The following is a 12,058-nucleotide window of genomic DNA, read 5'->3' as shown; positions in this document are numbered from 1 at the left end:
GGCAGTTGGCATTTTGGTTAAGTTGTCGACGTTCCATGAATCTTTGATTATTAGATTATTTCTGGATATGCGGCTTCTGAAGATCCTCTCCTAGTTGGTAGCTAGTCTTTTGACATTTTGGATGAACACAAGTCTTATACGTTTCATGAAGTCCCATTTATCAGTTTTGGGTTTGTGCATTTGTTACTGTCTATAGTCCATCGTGGTAAGAACCAGGCCTGACAGTGTTGCGCCTGCCTGGTCTTCTGAGGAGCTTATGGTCTCAGGCCCTAATCCAATTTGAATTTGTTTTCTGTGTACAGTTTGTGCACAACTGGCAGGGGGGCCATATCTGACCTCCTGGGAGGCTGCTCAAGGGAGGAGAATCCATCTCCACACCAGCACTGGGCCTGTTGTCACACGGCAGAGGTCGCACATGCCTTCACGCTCCATCCCTGCCATTCCATTCCCATTCCCACCCCTCAGCCCCCACCCCCGGCAGTACTTCTCAGGCTGGGTTCAGTCATCCTCTTTAGCGCTCCCACAGAACCCACCGATCATACTCAGGATGATGGGGGTTCTTAGGGGAATTACAGGTTACCACAAGCCAGGATAGTCTGAGCCACCGCATGCCTCTTCTCTGCCAGCAACCCCCATGTCTCCCTGGCCCTCAGCTTCTCAGCCACGCAGTCCCTTTGCCCTGCCTTGTGCCCTGGGCCAGCAAGCCCTCTCGCTGCTCCGCCTCACGGCCTCAGTGCTGCTGCTGCTGCTGCTCTGGTCTCTGTGTCATGGTCTCTGTTTCCTCCACTGCTACAGGAAGGGAGTGAGCTTGGACGTGCCCTGCTGTGGGCTCTTCTTCCTTCATGGTCCCTGGAATCCTCTCTTTCCTCGCTTCTGAGATGGCCATCTTCCATCACGGATTTGATCTCTTCCCTGGCTAGAGAGCTGGTGAGACTTATTTCCTCTAGAGTTAGCTCAAGGAGCCCTGGCAGCAGAGTGGTTATGCGTGGAGCTGCCAAGGGCAAGGTCAGCAGTTCAAAACCACCAGCTGCTTCTTTGAGAGAAAGATGGGGGCTTTCTACTCCTATAAAGAGCTAGCGTTTCAGAAGCCCACCGGCTAGTTCTCCCTTGTCCTATAGGGCCGCTGTGAGTCAGCATGGACTGGAGGGAGGGCAGTGAGTATGGCTTTAGTTTTGAGTTTGCTTGGGTCGGTTGTGCGTGTCAGAAAATGTGTCATCTGGGCTCCAATTTGTTGCTGTTTGTTCAGTTGTTCATGTGGCTCTGCCATCATGCTCTGCATTCTTAGTGAGTTACAGAGCTCTGCTTTCATTTTTTTAACTTGGGTTGTTTGCGTTTTTGTCAGTCTCACTAATGATTTAGCTTTTTATGGTGAACTGGATGGAGGTCCACAGGGTAGATCAGTTTCCCATTCCACAGTTTGCACACAGTTTCATCTCCTGCATCGCAAAGCTCTGCCACGGACCCCGCTTCCTCCCTGTGGGTCCTTCTGCTCATGTCTTCTTTCCAACCCTTCGGAACTTTGTCCTTGGTAAGTGCTGCCTGTGGGCCAAACAGCCGATGGTCCGCGTGTGCAGACTTCTCTGTGACTGTTCTGTTTGGGGGCTTGCCTGGCAGCTCAGCCGTGGGGGTGAGTTTGTGTTGAGATCAGACCGATAAACTTGGTCATTTTTAGGATTTTGAGATTTGTTCCTCATTGTCCTCCCATTCTTTTCAGTACCTTCTAATGGCATCCCTGTAAAAGCTGGTCTTGGTTGCCAAACTTCGCCTGGTTCTTCTGGGTCTCGGGGTTGTGGAGACACGTTCCTGCAGCTCTTTGGACTCATTGTTTCCACACCTTTGATTTCCCTTCACTTTGCTTCCTCTGGACAGGGAGGGGAGGTTTGTCGATTTTATTGATCTCAAAGAAACCATTTCTGAGTCTATTCTAATTTTTTGCTTGTTTTCCACGCGATTTCTGCTCTGATCTTTGTTGTTTCCTTCTGGTAGGCTTGCTTCGGCGGTTTGCTCTCTCTTTACTACTTCCTGGGATTGTTGAGTCAGGCTGCTGGTTTGAGATTCCATTTGATCCTGTCGGAATTCGTCGCTCTTGAGTTTCTTCTGAGGACTGTGTCTCGGAAGTTTGGATACTTTGTACTCTCCTTTAACTCTGGGATTTGATTTCTCCACTGACCCCCTTGGTAGTTAAATCATGTAGTGTTTCCTTTCCATGCGTTTGGGTATTTTCCAGCTTGTTGATTTCTAGCTTGTCTCCTCAGACAAAATAGTTTGCGTGGTTGCAATCCTTTTACATTTTCCGGGCCTTGCTTTGCTATGTAACGTGGGGTAACGTGTGGCCTAGAGTGGAGACCGTTCTCCTTGCACTGAAGCAGGTGGTCTACTGTGTTCTTGTGGTTGGGCTTGTTCTGAAGCCGGCATGTCTCTGCAATGTCTGTGGTTTCTACTGCCATGAGCCCTTGAACTCCTTGATACCCTTTCAAGGTGTCCTGTCCAATATTGAAAATGATGGATTGAAGTCTCCAATGATTATTACAGTGCTGTCTACAAGGGGGGGGGGTGCCAATAATTTGTGGTAAAATAGAGTTAAAAGAGAGTGGAAATTTCACTAGCTTTTTGAAGTCCCGTTGTGTTTCTCCTTTGAATTTATCAGTGCTGGCTGTCTTTTCCGCGTCCATTCTAAATTTTCTCGATTAGTTTTTTTATCGCTGTATAGTGTCCATCTTCTGACAGATTCTGTCTTCACGTGTAGTTTATCTGATGACAAATCTGCCGTCCTTGCTCTCTCGGTTTCTATATTCACAGGGCATCCCCCCCCCCCCCATCCTTTCACTTTCGACTTCTGTGTTTGTGAGTCCAGGATGTGTCTCGTCAATAACATATAGTTGGATCATGATTGTTTTAATCCACTTTTCCACTATTTGCCTTTTGATTGTCGGCTGAAGTCCATTTACATTTACTCCCAGCGACTAATAAGACGTGATTTTACTTCTGCTGGTGTGTGTGTTTGTCCTAAGCCTTCTTTGCTTTTGTCCTTTAATACCACTTGCTTTAAAAAAACAAAACAACAAACTTATTGACATATAATTCATGTACTATACAATTTAATGGTTTAAATATATTAAAAAGTTATGCAGTCATAACCACGCTCAGTTTTAAAACATATTCTTCTCCCTCCCCTGCCATAACTCTGTAGTCACTGTCTCTACAGATTTATCTATCCTGGGTATTTTATATATATAAGAATTCCACACAACCCTTTTTTTTTTCCAGCCTCCTTCGTCCTCCCACTTCCCCACAAAACTCTTAACAACAAAATAAAACAGAAAAACCTCTCTCCAAATGAAAGCAGAAGAAAATAGAAACTAGAGCAAATTAAAAGTGGTCAAAAGGGAAAACATGATAATGTGTTGAAGTGTAGCTGCAGGAATGCATGTCCAATGCACTGTGTCTAAGGGCAGGACTGCACATGCTCAGAGGTCTCGGGAGTCAGCGGAGGCTCAATCCAAGTGGGGACTCTGCGAATGGGTGCTAGACTTTCACTGCCTGCCACAGCCTTTTACAAACCGGATGCTCAGAATTTAAGCTCTGATACAATTCCCTCTTCTGATCTTGGGTGATATTATTTACAATCCTTGGATCACACAAGCACACATGTCCTCCTTCCGCCTGGTCTTAGCCAAGACCTCACTTAGGTGGCTGCTTGTTTTAAGACAAGTGTACTGCTTGCTTTGTTTATTACAGGAGGCGGTTTGGGTCCCTTTCGCCATTCCTTTTGTGCAGGTTCTTTAGATATTTTCTTAGTGGTTTACCATGATTATTATATTTAAGAGCTTGCTGTATTTATTGTGCCCTGTCACGTAAATTTATCCTTCCTTGCTACGTAAATAAAAATAAGAGAGACCAACACCGAGAACTTGGGGCCGTTCTGCCCTGCCCTGTAGCGTTGTTAGGAGTCCGGATGGACACTGGGCGCTGAGGGCTTGGGAGTTTTGTCCAGCCTGCTCGGGCCTGGGACCAACTGCAGCTGAGAACCTGGACTCCTGTGGTGGCCACATGATAGCCTCTTTTTCTGTTTAGGAGCACATGTGTGTATGCAAATGCAAGTTATTATGATTTATGTACTATACATTTATGTCTATAAATACACACTTTTAAAATGAAATCACTTTAATTGGGATATAACGTATAGACAAGTACCGCCATTTAGGGAGCCTTGGGAATGTAGTAGGTCACTTGTTGGGCTGCTAACTGCAAGGTCAGCAGTTCAAAACCGCCAGCCACTCCGAGGGAGAAAATCGAGGCTTTCTGCTCCTGCAGTTAGTCTTGGAAGTAACTGCCCAGAAAAGTTCTACCTTTTCGTCTAGGGTTGCTGTTGAGTCGGCATCGACTCGATGGCACCGGGTTTGGGGTACAGCTGTTGAAAGTGCCATCTGTGAGTCAGCCTGGGTGCGGTGCTTAGTGCTTGGCTGCCGACCGAATGTGGGTGATCAGACCTACCCAGTGGCTCCATGAGAGAGACCTGCCGATCTGCCCCATAAAGATGACCGCCAAGACGCCCGTGGGCAGCCCTCTGTCACAGGCGTCTCCAGGGGCTGAAAGGGACTCGTTGGCCCCAATACCAAGAACACGAAAGACAAACGACCAGAACTTTCCGGTTGAAGAAGATGCTCAGCCCCCCTTTGCCATCTCGCACCTTTCTCCCTGGGCCTCGGGCAGTCTCTCCTCAGCGTTTGCCCTTCCCAGCGTCCTCCCCTGGACGTGCCTTTATGCCTGGCTTTTCCACTCTGGTTTGGAGACTTCACGGCTGTGTGAGTAGCGTTTGGGACCAGATACCGGTTTCCCTTTGTTTCAGACGCTTCCTTCTGCTGCTGTCTTCCCATCGATGCTGAGTCACTCTCCTCCCTGGTCTAGGGGTCTGCGGTGGCCCCTGACCACCCAATTCCTACCTGGCAGCAGCCAAAGTGAACTTTATCCCCCATGTACAGTGCATAAGGTGGGCCAGAGAGCCCAGAATTGGCACCCCCACTCGTAGCTGGGCCCTTGCTGTGTCCCCAGACTCCGTTTGCACTCCTCTCTCCCTGGCTGCCCGTGTCCCAACCACACCGGCCTCTCCTTGACTCTTCATTCAGCCGGTGCCGCCTCCAGGGAGCTTTCTGAGGCTTCCGGGCCCCTCTGCTTTGGGGCCAGGTGGCTTTCCTCTGCATGAGCCTTGGCTTAGACATAGAGCCCCAGACTGTCAGGCAGCCCTGTGGCCATGGCCCTGCCTGTGGCGCCTTGCACCTCCACCTCCCCGTGCTTACTTCCTGTGGAAGGTGTGTCAGGGAGAGAGAGAAAGAAAGGTTTGGTGACCGTGCCCTTCTGCATCTGGTGAACCTGGACCTCTTTCTTCCTGGTGTTGGCAGGATGAGCAGCTAAGGGCCCTGGTAAGGCAGTTCGGACAGCAAGACTGGAAGTTCCTGGCCAGCCACTTTCCTGTGAGTACTGGCCCTTTGGGCCCCCCACCTCTAGGGGCCAGGGTTCTGGGCCCCCCACCTCTAGGGGCCAGGGTTCTTGGCCCCCACCTCTAGGGGCCAGGGTTCTGGGTGGGAGGTGGTCTCCTACCACCTCCAAGCACAGGCTTCTGTCCAGTTCCTCTTTGGTAGCAAGCAGGGTCCAGGCCTGAGGACCCCAGAAATAGTGACCATCCCGCTTGCTCTCCCTTTTCTCATCCTAGAACCGAACTGACCAGCAATGTCAGTACCGGTGGCTGAGGGTTTTGAATCCAGACCTGGTGAAGGGGCCGTGGACCAAAGAGGAAGACCAGAAGGTAAGCCTCCGGGGCGGCCCCTCCCGCACCATGGGGCTTCACCCCGCTCCCCGGCTGATAGAGTGCAGTAGCCAAGGCTGCCCTCCCTGTAGGTGGCTTGTGAAGCTGCACCCAGAATGTGAGGCCAGTCTGGAAAACTCCCAGAGTGGGATGCCGGCTCCAGTTCTCAGCCCTCAGGCTGAGGACGCTTGGGCACATCAACAACTCTGCCACCGAGTGGATGCTGGCTCATAGCGCCCCTGTCTAGGGCAGAGTAAAGCCGCCCCTGTGAGTTTCCAAGACTTAACTATTCAGGAGTAGAAAAGCCTGGTCTTTTCCCCCTGGAGCAGCTGGTGGTTTTGAACTGCTGACCTTGAGATCAGCAGTCTAATGAGTAACCACCATGCTACCGGGGCTCCTCCTTGGGCGCATGCTGGTATGGAAAGCCATGCTGCCACTTGACGAGCCAGGTGAAACAGGCAGTCACAGTTCCCTGGTCAGTCATGAAGACAAGATCTAGAAGACTGTGTGAGCACCCAGAGGAATGAGTCTGCGCCAGGAGGAGATGCTCTGAAATCGCGGTGAGGACGGTGCAGCTTTTGCTAAGAGGATCAGCCTGCTGCCCATGGAAGGGGTTCTTTATAAAAGATCCTGTGAGGAGCAAACATGATCACCAGCAGGGACACCCTGTGGCCTGGAAGGCATGGGGTGCTGACACCGCTCTCCTGTCAGCAGGAGTGGTTTCACTGCGGCAGAGCGCAGGCTAGTCCACGCATGTACCTGGTCTCCGTCGTTCCCACTGCTGACCCATGGCTTGTGGAACACGCGGTACTGGGCTGGGTGCTGTCCCGGGAGGGAGCTGCAGGCCCTCAGCGCCCTCGGCTGAGATCCAGCGCAGCACTGCCTTACACAGTCCCTGTGAGGCTAAAGTAGGGCTTGGCCGGTTCCGGTACCCAGCGAGGCCTCAGCACACGGCAGCACTCTTCACCCCGAACCCAGCAGTCATTACATTCATGGCCCTGGTCACGTTCTCCACGGGCTCCAGCGCCTCTCCTGGGCTGTTCTTGGGACTGCCCTGCAAGGAGGGCAGTTACTCTCGGTGTACAGGTGGGGAAAGCAAACTCGGCAAGGGCTGGGACGCACCCACGCGGGAATTGGCAATCACGACTGAGGAGCCGTGGCGAGCCCTTCGCTCATCCCTGATGTCTGTCTGTGACTCGGAGCTCAGCTGAGGACAGAGATGGGCTAAAACTTGTGGGGCGGGAGGGGCATCCGGTTCTTTTTTTTAAGTCAGTTGAAATGATCTAGAAGGGGAACTAACAGAGCTTAGCAAACTCCTTTCCCCCGAGAGTGTTCGTACTCTCCTGGGTCTCTCCACGCGCAGCCCATCGACACGGAGCACACTCCTGCTCCTCCGGTGTTCCCAAGTGGTGCCTTCACTGCCTCCCAAGTTCCTGTCTGATCGCTCCAACTCCTGTCGTAAATCCCATCCCTTCTGGAACCTGTGCAGTGCTGCTGGCAGGCGCTCTCTGTGAGCTCGCTCACCTGCAGTCGGCTTTAACGAGGCGTTCGGGCGTGTTTTGATTTAAGGTTTCAAGGTGATCGGTAGTTCCTGGGCTTCGTCCCGCCTCCATGACTCCAGAGAGGCCGGACTCCATGAACATCAGAAATCCATCTGGGTTTTCTGCAAAATCTTGGATCAGAACAGAAACTGAAAACTCAGAAACAACGCCCCCAAACCTCACTACAATCCAGTCCATTCTGACTCCTGGCAATCCTATAGAATTGCCCTTGTGGGATTCCAAGACCATCTCTCTCGGGGTCGGAAGCTTGGTCTTTCTCCTGTGGAACGGCTGGTGGTTTCAGACAGCAGTCCACGTAACCACTGTGCCATGAGACGGGTGCTAGATATTGTAACACTAGTTTTAAAAGCCCGTTTTTGTAGGTCAATTTGAAACCATATAGAAATGAAAAATATCTGAGCAAAATCCTTCCCCGCCTAGATTGTTGACATTCTCCGGAGGGCGCGCGCACGTGTGTGTATGTCTCCATGTTGGTGGTCTGGAATCAGCCCCCTCGGCTCCTCAGGCTGCTTGTGTACCAGTGCTAGAGGGGCCTGTGGCAGCCCTGGACGTGGCTGGGGGGTGGGCAGGGTAGTCGAAGGTCACGGCCCTTGGGTGTTGTGAGTGTGGACTCGGGGTGGGTGGACACTGAAGAGAGGGCAGGGCTCCAGCAGATAGTCCCCCATTCTGATCCTCTTGGCCGGCCTTCCTTCAGGGCAGTGACTGGCCGCGATGTGTGCAGGTCCTGGGGCAGGTGATTTCAGCTCCCCACCGAGCCACCACCTTTGGAGCACCCAGGGCTTCCCGCATTCCCAGGGGGTGGGGCGAGCTGTGGCCTGGAGGAGGCGCTGGCTTGGATGGGAAGGAGCTTGGTGGAGTAGGTGAGGGAGGACCCAGGCCCACTGATGTCCCTGCGGGGTTGCTCTAAGGTCATCGAGCTGGTCAAGAAGTATGGCACCAAGCAGTGGACACTGATCGCCAAGCACCTGAAGGGCCGGCTGGGCAAGCAGTGCCGTGAACGCTGGCACAACCACCTGAACCCCGAGGTGAAGAAGTCCTGCTGGACCGAGGAGGAGGACCGCATCATCTGTGAGGCCCACAAGGTGCTGGGCAACCGCTGGGCCGAGATTGCCAAGATGCTGCCGGGCAGGTGAGGGGACAGCCGGTGGGGGCTGGTGGGGTGCTCCTATCCGCCCAACCCCAACTCGAGTCCACCACAGGCATGCATCTAGGGTGGTAGGATGGCTGAAGTTCTTCCCGAGAGGTCCCAATTTCAGTCCTGTGAAAAGACAGGCCTCGCCAGCCCCTTCCTCTTTGGACTCCTGCTTCTCCCTGGGCTGATGTAACTAGCTGGGGGCGCTGGGAGGGGGCTTTCGTTAAGGAGCTGAAAAGGATAGAAATCAGTCCTACAATACCTCGTTGAAAGAGTTCTCAGGAAGAACACCAATCCCGGTCTCCAGACTCTAATCTCTCCACCGACACTGCGACTTCCATCTTTGTTGGCGGGCGGTTCTCTGGTGTCTCTGTCTGTCAGTGCGTGCTGTCTTAATGGCTGTCTGCTTCAGTGGAAGAGCCTCCTGCCTTCGATGTCCTCAGCCCACCCCCACACTTGTCCAGGGGCCCCAATCAACCAGACTTTCCCTCACAAGCTCACTGCCACTGGGGCAATGCTGACGCCTGGTGACCCTATCAGGCAAGGTAGAACTGCCCCTCTGGGTTTCCAATACTACCAACCAACCAACCAATCAAACTCCCTGTCATCTAGTCGATGCTGATTCTTAGCAACCCTCCGGGGGTCTCTGAGGTCTGTAACTGGGAGTAGAAACCCAGTCTTTGCCTCCTGGAGCTGCTAGTTTCCAGCTGCCAACCATGCCACTCCTAGCCCTCGGTGTCACCACCACCCCACCAGGGCTCCGCGGGAAAGAGCTAGCCCCCGATCGGCCGGTGGTGTCCAACTGCTGACCTCACGTTTAGCAGCCCAGCTCGTCAGCACGGTGCCACCAGGGCCCCTTGTGCCCTAGACCAGCGTGGTCATTCCCAACGAAAGCGGCCGTGGTGTGGTTACATGATCCCCGTGTTAGTGTGACTCACTTGTGAGGATCACTGAATCGTCGGGCATTGGAATTCCCTTTCCTGTGTCACATTTCATTTCCCTGGTGTTAAAAATGGTTTGCACCTCATCTACACAGTTTATTCTTTTTTTTTTAACATTTTATTAGGGGCTCATACAACTCTTATCACAGTCCACACATATACATACATCAATTGTAGAAAGCACATCTGTACATTCTTTGCCCTAATCATTTTCTTTTTTTTCTCCTCTTTTCTTTTTTTTACATTTTATTAGGGACTCATACAACTCTTATCACAATCCATACATATACATACATCAATTGTATAAAGCACATCCATACATTCCCTGCCCCAATCATGCTCAAAGCATTTGCTCTCCACTTAAGCCCTTTGCATCAGGTCCTCTTTTTTTCCCCTTCCCTCCCCGCTCCCCCCTCCCTCATGTGCCCTTGGTAATTTATACATTGTTATTTTGTCATATCTTGCCCTATCCGGAGTCTCCCTTCCCCCCCTTCTCTGCCGTCCCTCTCCCAGGGAGGAGGTCACATGTGGATCCTTGTAATCAGTTCCCCCTTTCCAACCCACTCACCCTCCACTCTCTCAGCATCGCCCCTCACACCCTTGGTTCTGAAGGTATCATCCACCCTGGATTCCCTGTGCCTCCAGCCCTCATATGCACCAGTGTACAACCTCTGCCCTATCCAGCCCTGCAAGGTAGAATTCGGATCATGGTAGTTGGGGGGAGGAAGCATCCAGGATCTGGGGGAAAGCTGTGTTCTTCATCGGTACTACCTCACACCCTGATTGACCCATTTCCTCTCCTAAACCCCTCTATGAGGGGATCTCCATTGGCCAACACTTGGGCCTTGGGTCTCCACTCTGCACTTCCCCCTTCATTTAATATGGTATGTGTATATATATATATATGTATATGTATATACACACACACACATATATACATACATATACACATATATCTTTTTTTTTTTTTTTGCATGATGCCTTATACTTGGTCCCTTTGGCACCTTGTGATCGCACTGGCTGGTGTGCTTCTTCCATGTGGGCTTTTTTGCTTCTGAGCTAGATGGCTGCTTGTTCACCTTCAAGCCTTTAAGACCCCAGACACTATCGCTTTTGATAGCCGGGCACCATCAGCTTTCTTCACCACATTTGCTTATGCACCCATTTGTCTTCAGCGATCCTATCATGGAGGTGTGCAGCCAATGATATGATTTTTTGTTCTTTGATGCCTGATAACTGATCCCTTTGGGACCACTCGATCACACAGGCTGGTGTGTTCTTCCATGTGGACTTTGTTGCTTCTGAGCTAGATGGCCGCTTGTTTATCTTCAAGCCTTTAAGACCCCAGTCACTATCTCTTGATAGCCGGGCACCATCAGCTTTCTTCACCACATTTACTTGTTCACCCACTTTGGCTTCAGCAGTTGTGTCGGGAGAGTGAGCATCATAGAGTTCCAATTTAATAAAAGAAAGTAGTCATGCATTGAGGGAGTGTTTGAGTAGAGGCCCAAGGTCCTTCCGCCACCTTAATACTTAACTTATAAATATAGACACATAGATCTATTTCCCCATCCTCCTATATATATTTGCATATACATGTCTTTGTCTAGACCTCCATGAATGCCCTTTGACTCCTAGCTCTTTCCTCCATCTCCCTTGACCTACCTCCTGCCCTACTACCATGCTTCGTCACCACCTGGGCTAGAGTATACCTCTTCTCTAAGCAACTTTACCCTTGATCATTCCCCACCAGGCCTGTCACTCCCCCCTCTCTATCATTTTGGGTCCCATGTTGTTCCCTTGTCCCTGTGTTTGTTAACACCACTTCCTTACACCCACCCCCCACCCCCCAGCCCAAGTCCCCTCCCCCCCTCCCCGTGTCGGTCCCGTTGTTTTTCCTCCAGATAGTTCATCCAGCCTGTCCTATTCAGACAGACCTGTAGAGACACTAACATGCACGAAAACAAGAAAGAGGAAACAAAGCAACAGTATACAACCAGACAACAAAACAACAAAAACAAACCACTGACAAAGAACAAAACAAACACTTCACAAAAGCAAAGCTTGTAGTTAGTTCAGGGATCGTTTGCTGGCCCTTAGGAGCGTTTTCCAGTCCAGTCTGTTGGGGCACCATGCCCTGGCCCCAAAGTCCACTTTCAGCATTCCCTGGGGACCTTGCTACTCCATTCCCTTGCTGTTCTGCTGCACTCCCCCGGTGCTTTGCCTCGGTGTGGTGGGATCAGGTCAGGTGCAATTCCCACACTGTGTCTCCGGTGCTGTCCCCTGTATCGCCCTTAGTCACTGATTGGCATCATTTCTCATAGTGGGGCCAGCCATGTTGTTCTCTCTGTGGACTGGCTGCTCTACTCAGGAACATCATCCTCACAGCCTGGTGGGCCAGCCTGTGCTCCACTCTCTCCTCCTGCCCCTTCATCTGCTCCCGTGTGCTCCGATCAGATATGTTCATCTCCCGGAGCTGCAGAGTCAATGTCGTTCTTTGGAACAAATTCTTTTCGGGGGAGGGGCAGGAATCCACTTCATTTATGGTGCTGGGGCCAGCCTCCCAGACGTCTCCACTGGTTCCCTACTCTACGCTGGAATATTGCATTCACACCTTGCA

At 51.5% G+C, this 12,058-nt stretch overlaps 1 protein-coding gene across 1 annotated transcript in view; it reads left to right on the top strand.

Annotated features, from left to right (window-relative positions):
• The window catches only part of MYBL2 (MYB proto-oncogene like 2), a 37,793-nt gene that overhangs the window by 5,784 nt on the left and 19,951 nt on the right, over positions 1-12,058 (top strand). The window contains exons 3-5 of the mRNA XM_075528730.1: positions 5,400-5,471; positions 5,711-5,803; positions 8,274-8,494. Coding sequence (XP_075384845.1) covers positions 5,400-5,471; positions 5,711-5,803; positions 8,274-8,494 — 386 coding nt within the window. The remainder of the gene's footprint in view (positions 1-5,399; positions 5,472-5,710; positions 5,804-8,273; positions 8,495-12,058) is intronic.

This window comes from Tenrec ecaudatus, chromosome 12, assembly GCF_050624435.1.
Source record: "Tenrec ecaudatus isolate mTenEca1 chromosome 12, mTenEca1.hap1, whole genome shotgun sequence".
NCBI lineage: Eukaryota > Metazoa > Chordata > Mammalia > Afrosoricida > Tenrecidae > Tenrec > Tenrec ecaudatus.
Note: the sequence above shows the minus strand (reverse complement) of the source record. Positions and strands in the feature narration are given on the sequence as shown.